Raw genomic sequence first — 13,708 nt, forward strand, 5'->3', positions numbered from 1 at the left:
ACGCCAGGGAGCTGCATTGCAGAGAGGTGTTCAGAGGCCACGCCCCTTTTTACACCTTTCTGCAACGCAGCTCCGTGGCGCTTACTGGAGGTACCTGGTGGGCTAGTTGGCCCCTAAGGGACCTCTGGATTGAAGAGGAATTAATTCCCCAACTTAAAATGCGCCACAGGGCGTGTTTGCACACATATCACCTCAGGCCCCGCCCCCTACCCTCACCACTGTGCAAAACCGCCCCGTGGGGTGTTTTAAGTTGGGGGATTAAGTCCCCTTGAATCCTGAGGTCCCCTGGCGGCCAACTAGCCCACCAGGTACCTCCTGTATGCGCCAGGGAGCTGCGTTGCAGAGAGGTGTTCAGAGGCCACGCCCCTTTTTACAACACTCTGCAACGCACCTCCGTGGTGCTTAGTGGAGGTACCTGGTGGGCTAGTTGGCCCCTAGGGAACCTCTGGATTGAAGAGGAATGAATTCCCCAACTTAAAACGCGCCACAGGGCGTATTTGCACACATCTCACCTCAGGCCCCGCCCCCTACCTTCACCACTGTGCAAACGTGCCCCGTGGGGCGTTTTAAGTTGGTGGATTAAGTCCCCTTGAATCCTGAGGTCCCATAGCGGCCAACTAGCCCACCAGGCAAAAGGCACGAGTCTGAACTAAGGACTACCTCTTTGCCAAATTTGGTGTAATTCCGTTCAGCAGTTTGGGCTGTAGCTGCGGCTAAAGGTCCAATGGGAAATTGCATGGGGAAAACGCGTTTTGGGACCCCCCTTTTTTCTCGGCCCCTGCTTGACGAACTTTCAGCATAGGAGTGGACCGGAGCTGGCCAAAAGTTTGGAAAATTTCGCGAAGATTCGTCAATTGGCACCAAAGTAATTCCAAATACAATGTTGCAGATTTCCAATAAAAAATAGGTCCTAACTATACCTACGGTAATATATATATATATATATATATATATATTACCTACTGGCGGTCGCCAGTAGGTAGTTATAGTTAGGACCACGTTTCCATAGGAAAACCTCAACATTCTATTTTGAATAACTTTGGCGCCGGTCGATGAATCCTCGCGAATTTCTCAAAATAGGTGGGGCGCTACGCTCCGCTCCTACCCTGAAAGTCTCGGGGGGATCCGTCAAGCGGGGGCTGAGATAAAAGGGGGGTCCCAAAACGCGTTTTTCCCATGCATTTTTCCATAGGACCTTTAGAACGAGCTACAGCCCGAACGGCTGAACAGAATTACTCAAAATTTGGCAGAGAGGTAGTCCCTAGGTCAAGGAAGTGCCTTTTGTAGGTTTGGTGTAAATCTGTTCAGTAGATTCTGAGAAAATAGCCTTTAAATCAATATATATATCTGAGCCCGCTTACGGTACGCTTACCGTACGCTTACGGTAAGCGTACGGTGGCGTGCGCGAGCGCGATTCTGATTGGCTCTTAGATCTTAGTAAACATTCGAATCGGTCGAAACCAGGAAGCGGCGGCCGCCATTTTGTGTATTTCACTCTGAAAAAAAAGAGTGAAAACAAGGAAAGGGGGCAATGAGGAGAGTTACAGACCCCCTAACATTTGTAAGGGGGTCAAAGAAGGACAGAAAAGTACAAAAAAAACATTTATTGATTTTAAAAAAAATCACGGGGTACGCGTACGGTAAGCTTACGGTAAGCGTACGGTAAAAAAAATATAAATAAATAAATAAAAAGCAGATTTAAGAGTTTAGATATTAGGGAGCTCTAAAAAGAGCCGTTGTGTTTATGAAGTGATTTTTTAGTGGTACCTACAAGTAAGTACCGATGCAGAGTCTAAGGTTCAAGAGGAAGACTCTGTTCCCTTCATCATTGAAGTGCACACCATCTCCTCTATAAATGTCTTGCATGTCATAACGCAAGTTGTTGTGGTAAATGGCACCCATACCTTAGTCACGGAGGAAAGCAGAAACAGATTTGTTGACGTGCTTTCTTGCTTTGTCATCGCACCGCGTGCCCACTGTGCGTGCACGGCACTAACTGCGTAAAGTGGGCGCGCGGTGCGCGAAGCGCACTGCGTGCTCACTGTGCGCGCACGGTGCGCGAAGCGCACCGTGTGCGCACGGAACGAACTGCGTTAAGTGGGCGCGCACGCCACGAATGGCGTAAAGTAACTTAGCATTTAAAAAACCGTACAAATTCACTGAAAAAACCATAGGTTTCACACACGTTATAGTTAGGAATTAGCATTTAAAAAACCTTGCAAATTCACTGAAAAAACCATAGGTTTCACACATGTTATAGTTAGCGGAAATTTTACTGATAAAAAAACAATGAAATTCCCCCGTTATAGTTAGTGCAGGCAACTATAACTCACGCGACCGCAATCTTCTGCTGATGACATATGTGTCTTTATGAAAAAAAAATATTTTTAATATATGTATAGCTAAAAATGTATGGAAGAAGACATGGGCAAATAAGTGTCTAAATACAGTATTAGCATCAGCAGAGGATTGCGGTCGCGTGAGTTATAGTTGCCTGCACTAACTATAACGGGGGAATTTCATTGGTTTTTTATCAGTAAAATTTCCGCTAACTATAACATGTGTGAAACCTATGGTTTTTTCAGTGAATATATATATATATATATATATATATATATATGAATGAGACTCCATACACCGCTTCAGCTTCTAGCGTTAGACACCAATGGAGGACGGACCACAGATAAGTGCAAGATTGTTTATTGTTCCATTCCTTACACCCTTTCACTCGCCTGACGCATTTCGAACCTCTAGGGATCTTGATCACATATATATATGTCTTTTTTTGAGACCTACCATGTACTGTTGGTTTCACCCAATCATCTCAAATGCACGAAACAAATGGGTGGAAACTGACATCAGCACACCAATAAGGGTTTCTTATGTACGCGTGCGGAGCTGTGGCATTATGACGTCCTCGTAGACGTGGGAGAGCTGTAAAGAAATGTTTCAGTGGATTGCTGGCACATTGGGATATTCAAAAGATGAGGAATCCACACGTTGATACTGTATCCACCAGAAAATGCGTTAAAGAAGGTAAATAAATTGTTCTCATGGGACATTTTACCCACTCTAATGTTAGCTTGAGTGACATTTTGTTAATAAAGCTCTCAATTTGCTGTAAGCTTAAACTCATAACAGAAGCCCTGCAAAGCATTTGCCACTGTTGAAAGTTTATAAAGCATCTGTTAGTGACATCTTCAACAAAATAGTCTTGTGCTGTTGTATTTGATGGTTGGCCATGTTTAATGCCCCCTCACAATAATAAAGTCTTTAAGCTGGTCTGCCTTTTCGATCTCTCTATCAGCGCCTAGTGCATATTTCTCTGTGTGCTTAGAAAGTCATTTGAGGACTTGTGTAAAAGCAAAGAATAGTTCATTTTGATGTCCCCGTGTTCTGAGAATTTATTTGCCAGTTAAATTACTGCAATCCAGATTCAAGCCGGCTCAAGAATTGTGATCATAGCATGGGGTTGTTTATGTATTCAATGCAATGCATGCCAGGTGCCTCGCATTTTTTTATGGAATCTGTTCAGTTATCAGAACAGACTTTGGCTAAAATCTCAGTTAGCCTATGTATTATTAGAATGTTGACCTTGTGTTAAATTTCAACCCAATTGTAGATTAGCTGCAGTTTTACCTTTCATGTGTTTTATAAAATATCTTGAGTGAAAATGTTTATAGATTGATGTATTTTGACGTAAAAATGTATCTGTGGCCAGTGAGTTAAAAATTAACTTTTTGAGCAATAATGTTTTATTAGAGGTCCAACTTTGTCACAAATTCGGCTGACAACAAAGCTATTTGTATACCTGGAGAGATGTTGTTTTCTCTCAAATGAAAGCAATGATTATAGTTCAATTTATATTAATAAAATGAGACTAGGTATTGGTCTGGAATGACTTGAAAATGTTAAAGAAGTAACAAGAGTGGTGCCATATTTAGAAGGTTATTCTAACTAATAAGAGAGATGAATGCATAGTAGTTATCTAAAGATGAGGTTTGAAATTAATTGGACAAACGCAATTTCACTTTGAAATAAGATTAACCCCATAATTGTAGGCCTACTGTTTCAGTTAATAGGACTGAAATATTAGGAGGTGAACCAAGGTAATTTGAGTTTAATTTATTGCTTAAATGATGACTTACATTCCGGGCAGTTGTTGGTAGGCATCTTTGGTTCCTCAGTGACATTAGTTGAATTACCTAAAAACGCAAAATCCTGAAAACACCTCTCAACTGTACAAAAGGAAATGATAGTAGTCACAGCATTACTGCTACAGCTAGAGGCTCAACAGTTATTGCAAATCGCACCTCAGGGGTGGAGCTCCCTAAGACAAGTGCCCTTCTTGAAACTAAGTGGTTCGGACACGGTCTCATGAATGCATATCTACGTAGATGGTTCCAAGTGAAGTGATTTGGTGCCATCATTGAAGCAAGTAGAAAACTGAATTTATGCAACACTACCAAAGAAAAACCACACAGTAACTCTGCCAAAGGCTTCCTCTGTATTTCCACATGCAATCATGTCAGAACAATTGAGCTCAAGCACAATCCTGAGCAGCATTGAGGACTTATTTAGTGTGTCCTGTGTTTTTTGGTCTACAGTGAAAATTAGAGCAATGCCAAGTAGGGTGAATCACAGTCGCCTCTCTTTCTGCCCTACATAGCTCTCATAAACATAAATAGTGGAAGAGGAGTATTGTTCTTGAACATCTATCAAATTTGGAGGTAGGCAAAAAAGACAAACAAGAAAACAAAAAAGTGAGATAGAGAAGATTCCATCTGCGCCTATGTCTTCATTGCCTATAGCTGTACAGTAAAAGACTTTGTACTAGGTCTCTCTCTGACATGACTTAAATAGCCATTACTATTCAGTGTCCTCTTGTACTTATGTGTAAGAGGTTGAAACATTATGCCCCTGGTACCATCTTATTCTGAAGCACTAAAAATCATAATAGTTTCAAGAAGAGGAGCAAGAATCCTCCTTTGGCTCATCTTTAAAATTCGTGTTAGACCTGGCATCTTTGGCGTGGTTACCCCTGACATTTTGCCTCTACCTCCTGTATTTTTGATGCTATGCTGGATTTCGTTTTTGCTGGTTTAGATGCTTTGGGCACTTTGCCACTGCTGATCAGTGTCAAAGTGCAAGTGCTCCCTTGGTAAATTGTTATATTGATTGGTTATCCATGATTGGTATATTTGTTTCACCTGTTAGCCCCTAGTAAAGTGCACTGCGTGTGCCAGGGCTGGTGATTCAAATGCTACTAGTGGGCTGCAGCAAGGATTGTGCCACCCACAGGAGTAGCGCTAAAATGATGTCTTAGGCCTGCTTGCAGTGCCTATGTGCAGTCCAGGACTGCCATGTCGACCTGGCCAGTGTACCCACTGACCAGGCCTTATCCTTCCCTTTCTGTACATGTCAGGCATCCCTATGGTGGCCCTAGGTACCCCCCTTCCCCTAAGTTGGGTGCAGTGTATCTGAAAGGTAGGGCATGTACTGAGGTGTGTAACATGCCCTGGTAGTGAATTACAGCCATTTTCGTTTTTCACTGCTGAGAGGCTATCTTGCCCATAGGATAGAATGGGGAAGGCTGTTTACATGCCTATCTTTCCATAAGGGCAAGATAGAAAATCCAAGTTTGGTATCTCTGTGTTCAGAATTTAATATACATCTTTTTAGCAAGATGGTTTTTAAATTCACTGTGTGAGAATAGCACTTTTTAGAAAGTAGCTATTCTCCTGTTTAACCTTCCTGTGTGCCTGTGTGCTGGTTGGCTGACTGGTGTCATGTGATGGGCTAGGTGGCTCCAGGAGCCTGGATGAGTCAGCAGCAGGGTGAATAGGGAGATCTGCTTTAGATGGGTGGGAGGAGTAGCCCCTGGGTTTGAATAGGGCTGCCCCTGCCAGCACAAAGCTAGCTCCACCCCCTGCTGGCCAGGCTGAGGACTCTGCCTCTGCTGGCACAAAGAAGGCTCCACCTCCTGCTGAGCGTCTAACGACCCTACCCCTCACTCTGAAAGGAACCAGGTGCTCCAGAGCAGAGCACACCCAGGAACCGGTTTGAGCAGAGGAATCCCCCCACTGGAACAAAGAGAGACAAAGACTTGGAGGGGTATAAGAAGAGGACCCCAGACACCTAAACTTTAGATCACTTTGGAACTAAGAAGAAACCTCTGCCAAGGAGAAAGCTGAAAAGGACTGAAGAGGAGAAGACTGCCTGCTTGCTGTTTTGCTTTGCTGCCAAGGAGAGGGGAAGGACTTTGCTGTGTCCCCTTCTTTTGATTCTGATCTCCAAGGGCCTGAGAAGAGCTGGCTCCCTGTTAAGAAGTCCCAGGAACAAAAGGACTTCACCACCAGCTCCCCTGGAACTCTGCTGAAGGAGTTCTGACCTGCCTTGGAGTGCTTGCCCAGTCTTGGGGCCTCAGGAGGTCGTTTGCTGTGTTTTGGGAGCTGGGAAGCAGAAGCGTGAAAAGAGTAACTGGTACCCAACGCATCATCCGATTGCGTGTCGCAAGAACGAGAGTGCGTGGAAAATTTAATCGCGGCACCATCGCAACACGCAGGGTCCCCGCATCGCCGAGTGCGTCGAGCATCGCCCCGAAGCGTGAAGATTCCTGACATTGCGAGGGTCATCGCAGAACCAGTTTGCGAGCCGCACCACTGCCGGTGCGTGAAAGTCTCCAGTCATCGTGTGCGTCAACGCAGAGTCCCGTTCCGTGGCGCATCGAGAGTTGCGGTGCCGGAAGTCAACGCTGCGCCGCGCATCGTGCCACATCGAAGCGTGTCGCATCGAACCTGTGCGTGAAGCTTCCCCCTAAGAAACCTACGCAACGAAAGCCAAAGTCATCGCATCCTCCCCCTACAGATCGGAGCCGGCGCATCCACCTCTGCTGCGTGAAGCAGGGCTGCTGCAAAGCCTCCCCAGGATCTCAGGAGTATCGCATCGCCTTTGCCATCTTCCTTGTTATAGCTTTTGGGAACCTTATCGCAACTACAGGTACTGTTGGGCACGAAAGTGTCGCATTTTGTGCATTGAGAGTCGCATTGTGCAAGACACTGACTTTTACATCCTGGAGTACTTTCTGCAAACTCTTGAACTATCTTTAAAGTAACCTTTTTGAATTATATGTTGGTTTGTCTGTAGTATTTGGTCTTGTGAAGTTTTTAGTAAAGATACCTTATTTTTCTAAAACTGGTGTGGAGTAAATCTGTGGTGTTTTCACTGTGTTACTGTGAGTGTTGGTACAAATACTTTACACATTGCCTTTGATAGCCTAGACTGCTCAGGCCAAGCTACCTAGAGGGTGAGCAGGGGTTATCTTAACAGTGTATCCCCCTTTCCCTGACTAGAAGCAAGGGTCCCTACTTGGACAGTGGTACCTACCCTGCCAACTAGAGACCCCCAGATCTAACAATTCTCCATTCCTTCTTCAGTAGGGCCTTGGAACTCTTTTGATTTCTTGAAGAAAACTTTGCTATATATCCTTTCTGCAGTTCAAACAAGGGCACATCTGGCCTTAAAAGGGTATAAATATACATATATTGAATGTTCTTTTGTATGCACATATGTATAACAAACCTAATCCCCTTCTTAAAATCTACTATGAGAGAAAATAAGGCATATTGCGTAGATTCACAAAATCCTGGAGAAAATTCACAAAATCCAGCCTATCATGAAATTATTAACATAGCCAACAGGTTGTTTTCAACCTTTATTTTGTTCTGTTTTAAGGAAACAGTAATTAATCCTAAACCACTATGGGTAGACCTATAATGCACACTAATTACAAGCACCTGTAGTAAGTTTCAAGAAAGTTAAAGGGTAAAAAATCAAATTTAAGGCAATTCATTATCTGATTTTGGAAACCTAGGTGGGTTAGAAGCATTAATTTAGCACCCCTTTGCTGGAACATGTCTTTTACGTTATATTTATTCCACATACAAAATTTTGACATTTTTCATCCTAAATGTAATACTACTTGCCAGGAAATTCAGACAATACATGTCCATGTCACCATCTAAGACATACAATGCGGTTAACTGTATTTCAGTTTATTACTCATTTCAATATTGTTCGCCTTTTTAACATCTCCCTAAGTCTACAAACCATGTGCTCGGTTTTTAAACAACCCAACATGTTTATGTTGCTTGTTCGTGGCAAATTTCTTTTATACCACCTAAATGGGTACCTCATTCTATTTTTAGATATTGGTTCTTTCCCGCGTTTCAGCCCTAGAGATCAACAGTGATCAAAGCAGTGTCTTGAAAGGCATGCCAAGAATCAGTCCTGCACCATTATCCAGCAACATCTATTCGCCTGAAGAAAGAGCCCTCCTCACTTGGCTGAATATACATTATGAGAAGATGAGAAACGATATATGGAAAGACAGCCAGAGAGGTAAAATCATAATGTACTTTTTTACATTTATCATTTTGTTTGTGCATGATGCGGTCAGTGTTTGACAGGATGACTGAAGGGGTGGTCTTCTTAACCGCCAACATGACGGTGTATTTTTAGTCACCTGCCTATTTACATCTTATTGACAATATTGTTATGTATCGGGTCAACAAAATCCTAATGTAACGAAATGGCCTGCTGCAAAAGTGAATTGTAACATACTAAGAAGACAGTGGTATTGCGGGAAAGAGATTCAGATAACATGGGTGAGGTGTTCATGTACGGTCCATGGTGATCCATGATTTTTACATGGATGATTATCTTATCCTTGTTTATGACCGCAAATTTGACAGGGTTTCTGTCCTACCAACTCTTCAGAACTTTAATTGCAGTGATTTTGAAAAGCTAAATATATCAATAAGGTAATTGGAGACCTTGATAAACAGATGTTCTGTGTTGTTGATACTTTAGAAATACGGAGTAATGTGCGAGAGAGGTAATCTTTGAGAACTGGAACATTGCCTAACGATTAAGATCATATTTGCAAAAAGCTAATCTATATTGTTTATCTTTTTTAAATTCTTCCAAGAGTATGAAACAAAACCCCAAATTCTGAAAACTGACTTTCGTAGGGAAAATTGGGAGCCACTTCTCGAAAGAGCTCCTGCTGACAACGTTTGTCTTTATATCTATAAAAGCATGGCATAGGTTGTGGCACACAGTAGGCAATTGCTGGAAATTGACCCTCATGTGCAGTAGTTTTGGCGGTAAGTTGTTAGCAGGTATATTAATTATAAGGTCAGATAGTAAAGCTCAAGCTTACTTATTCCACTGCTGAGTTTGATCAATAACAGTGCAGATCAGGACACCTCAAAATAGAAGTACACTCTCTTTATTGTGGATTTTGAGGAGACCTATGTCATTATTACCAAAGATTTGGATACGACAGTGATAGGATAATAAGGACATAGAGGCCATGTGTGAAGAAATAAAAGTTGTTTCTGGTGTTAAGGCTTGACACAACTATGAGACTTTTACTATTGTGATTAGATAGAAGCATGTCATTCACAACAGCAAAGCGACTCCTATTTGTAGAAAAATATTCTACAGATGTACGTGAGATGTGTAGAATGGCGCATAGAGGAGATGTACTGCAGGAGTACAAGAGCACACGTATCCCTTCCTTTCAACTTAATTTTCATGCTCCAGACTTCAATCTTTCAAATGGCAACTGCAGCATTTAAGCTTCAACTTAAGTTAGATATAAGGCCATTTTCTTTATGCTGCTCTGGCAGAAAATCAGCAAATATGACAGTGTTATAAATATGGAGGTGGGCGTACATGCACAGGGTTCTAGTGATCTTCCCACCCACAGCTACATTTAGCTCCAGGTTTGCATTTGCATTTGAGCAAATATGGGGGTTTGCCTTGAGAAGTTCCTAGCTGTGTTTGAGAGGGTGGCTTGATGGGACTGGTTTCAGAGCAGTAGGGCTAATAATTCAGAAAGTGTGTAGAGCCTTTATATTTCTAGTTGTATGCTTTAGGTGTCAATAAAACACAGCAAGAATTCTGATATTCAAAGGAAATCGAAATCTATGTTATAGGACTACAATCTGTTAAGATTCGAAGTTGGAGCAGGGAAGTTATATTACTCTCTAAAAGCAGAGAAAGGCAGCTGTCAGAGAAACTGTGTACAGGCAAAATATTTATTAACCTAACACTATATACATATTTATATGACAGGGGTCCCCTCAACAGTCGCCCAAAAATGAAGTACAAATGTATACTAATGTACAAACAGACTTTTAATGGGAATACACACGTCAGAGACTGGGATCATGAGAAAGAAAGGTGAAATCATTCAGTTCAAATCAGAATGTAGAATTATTAGCCTGAGAAAGCTAATTATCTCTCTATCATCTTGAGAGCCAAGATGTGAAAAAGAGGCTCTAAACCCCTAGATGGATGAACGGATGACCAACTAGGCATGGTTTGTATGAGCAAGTAAACATGGCTGCAGCAGTTCCAGTTGCGCTAAGACATTGGTTTTATGTTCATAGCTAATCCCGTTGAGAAAACCGATGTGCAACAGAAAATAGATTTTTGAACCCCTTTCATGTTTTCTTTAATCTGTGTCTTAAAATAATACATTCATGTACATTTCAATCATATAATTTTGCTCTGTCGACAACCGTTGAGTACTAGGCCAAAACAGCAATACTTTTAAAAACAAGGTGAAAAATAAATTTAAGAGAAGAAACCCGTATAGTCTTGAATGCTATCAATCTAAAATATGAGTTTGCTGAGTAAGCGTATCATTGCTGCAAAACTGCATATTTGACTATTTTGCACTTCAAAAAAGAAAAACTAACATTCTCCTTAAAGCAGGTTGCCATAACAATTCTAGCCATTTGGCATCCAAAGAAATCCTCCAGTTCCTCTTTTTCCGTGCAATTATCTGTTCCAAGTGCTCAGTTCTCTCTGTCCATTCAGTTGTAACACCAGACTACTGGTGCTGTATGTTTTGTTATAACCTATTATCCTGGTAGTGGTTCAACCTGCACTACATGTATGGGCGTCCACAGTGGCGTAGCAAGGGGGGAAGGGGGCGAAGGGGACGGTCCACCCTGGGCACCCCCCCCCGCTCTCCAATTGGCAACAGAAACAGAGGAATCTTGCCAGCCCCACCCCAGGGACCTCCATGGGTGGCCAAAGGGCTAGCTATGCCACTGGCAGTCCAATTATCCTGAGTATTATTGACCGATCTTTGTCTCCTGCAATAATGAGAAAATAATATAATGAAAGACAAATAAATATGAAACATTCATGGGGCATATTTGTGAAAGGCAAAGGTTGAGATTGTGACTAATGCAAGATAGGAAAATCCGCACGCAGAAACACCGCAAAACACGACACATTTTTAAACTAATATTTGTTTTAGTAATTACAACATATATGGTTGTTAATTGTCTTTAGACAAGAAAGAGATTGGCATCTAATTAGAAAGTTTGCCAGAGACCAGCGAAATAAAATGTTAGAAGTCATTGGGATGAGGTGGCATAATCCAAGATTTTTTATTTACTTAATTTACACATTATTTAGTATGCAAGTTTTAATATAGTTATGCATATTATTTGTATATTGTGGATCTTGCTGTACATCTATGGGGTTTTATACAGAGGTGAGTGTGTGTTGGATTGAAAGTCAGTTAGGTGTGTATAGTTGTGGAAGAGGGGAATAGCGGTGGGCAGCAGAAGGTACAGGACCATAGGGAGGCAATCTTCAAAATTGGTTATGCATCTGGCAAGGTTCAAACAAGCATTATGTGTTGCCTGATGTATGGGATCTTTTCTGGAATTGAAGAAGGGGAGGAAGTTTGCTGACTCCCTCATTAGGCAATAAGGTATTGTCTGATCTCCTATCTAGCAAAGCAATCTCCAAGACACTGGTCATCAACACTCTTTTCCCCCTGGGTAAATTGAAAGAACAGTAGGAGAGTGACTTGGGAGCTCTTGATGATGGGGAATGTGAGACGATTCTTGGGTATCCAGAGAAGTTGCAACGAAAAAGGGATTTTGGTGGTGCAATTACACATCCTACATTGAGTCTATTATACAAGTATGCACCTCATAAAACTGGTAAAGCCTCTGATAACTTGTGTCTATGAGGTTGAGGATGGCTATACACCTAATTAAAACCTTCCGTTTCTGTGTTAAAAGTGCCAGTTTCAAAATCCTGAAGTCCCGCTGGAAATAACAGCATAAACATTATTACTAGACATCATGGAAAAGACTGTTTAGGACCTCATAGATTGCATGTAACAATTACTTTACATAGGAAATCAACTCTTCTACTAGTCTTGAGGCCTCTTCTTTGGGATTTTACCCTATTGTACACATTAATTTATTGTATCCTGATTTTGGTTAAAGATCTTATTTTTAAACGAATATGAATTATAAATGCCATGACATTAACCATATATACAGATGCTCCGAGTGTATTATGCTGAATATTACTATTGTTAATGAACGGGGGCATCATGACCCACACAACATGGTCATTCCCTACATTCAAAAATGATTATAAATAGCATGTTACACTCTTCATGGGGGCAGGAGCTGGCAAGATGGCTATCTGATTGTGACTCCCGTAAGCTCCTGCCGCGGAACCGATAGTCCAGAACAGTCCTTGGCCATCCACAGCTATAAAATGCCTGTGCAGTGACCTGGAGGCTTAGGAGGCTGAGGACATTTACGGTGATCCAGTGTGACTGCTTGGAGGCACACCATTCCACTTAATTTTGTGAAGTGTGGCCTGGCCCTCAAGGGCAGCAACTGGCGACCATGACGAATGGGCTGGCATGCCCGACTAGTGGTTCTACGCTCTGGAGTGTGGACCAGTTGATATTATACTCTTTGCCTCGGTGCCCATAGATGTACCCTGTGACCAGGGGCTGCCGGCCTCCTCCTGCGGTGACTCACGCAACATTGGCTTCAATGGCCTGCCTGTGAGTGAGTCGGCAGTGGATTGAGAATGGCCCTGCTCTTCCTATGCCACAATGAGTGAGTCACTCTCCCCATCACTACATATTGCCTTGCAACGATTACTGGGTGTCGTGGGCGGTGTCCCATGCCCCGAAAAGCGACCGGGTGTAGCACTGCGACTCCCTGTGCTGAAAAGTGCATAACTCCATGAGCGCTGATATCTGAAGGCCCTGCACCATATCCTGGTTTGGACAGGGTGCCATGTGACGTGTGCACACCCCTGACTTTACCCATCTTGGGTCCCACTACATGTCCGCCAACTGCACAGTCCCCTCTCTCTACATATTGAATCTACACACGTCTACTACTCTTGCTGGCAAACTTCACAAACCTGTACCTTCTACGTATCAGAACCCACCTTTCATGGGGGACTCGGCAACTGTGGCATGGAGCTGGGTCCAGGTCCCAATGGAAGGGATTTGCGTTGGGTCTTGATCTTTCCCTAAACTCAGTGTCACACAGCTGGGCACCTTGCATGGGCAAATACAGTGTTGTCATACTCCTCTGAAATACTGCAACTGCCTGTGAGGGACATCAGAGGTGATATGCAAGGACCCATGACACTTTGTGTGGGGGCGGGCTGCCAGGCCCCGGGGCTGATCAGGCCTTGAGAAGTAGCTTTGTGACCCTGGCTGGCAACTGGGAGAGTTCTACGATTGGCCCTGTGTGGTGGTCGCCGTGGACCTGACTGGCTGGATGCGACCTATGCTCCACACCCTGGGTGTTTCTGGCCCGTACTGCCTGGGCCACTACCTGCAGATGAG

General features: G+C 43.0%; 1 protein-coding gene across 1 annotated transcript in view; it reads left to right on the forward strand.

The window, feature by feature from the left end:
* The window catches only part of CFAP47 (cilia and flagella associated protein 47), a 2,697,962-nt gene that overhangs the window by 678,616 nt on the left and 2,005,638 nt on the right, over positions 1–13,708 (forward strand). Inside the window, exon 33 of the mRNA XM_085622577.1 lies at positions 8,208–8,400. Coding sequence (XP_085478703.1) covers positions 8,208–8,400 — 193 coding nt within the window. The remainder of the gene's footprint in view (positions 1–8,207; positions 8,401–13,708) is intronic.

Source organism: Triturus cristatus, chromosome 8 (assembly GCF_964204655.1).
Source record: "Triturus cristatus chromosome 8, aTriCri1.1, whole genome shotgun sequence".
NCBI lineage: Eukaryota > Metazoa > Chordata > Amphibia > Caudata > Salamandridae > Triturus > Triturus cristatus.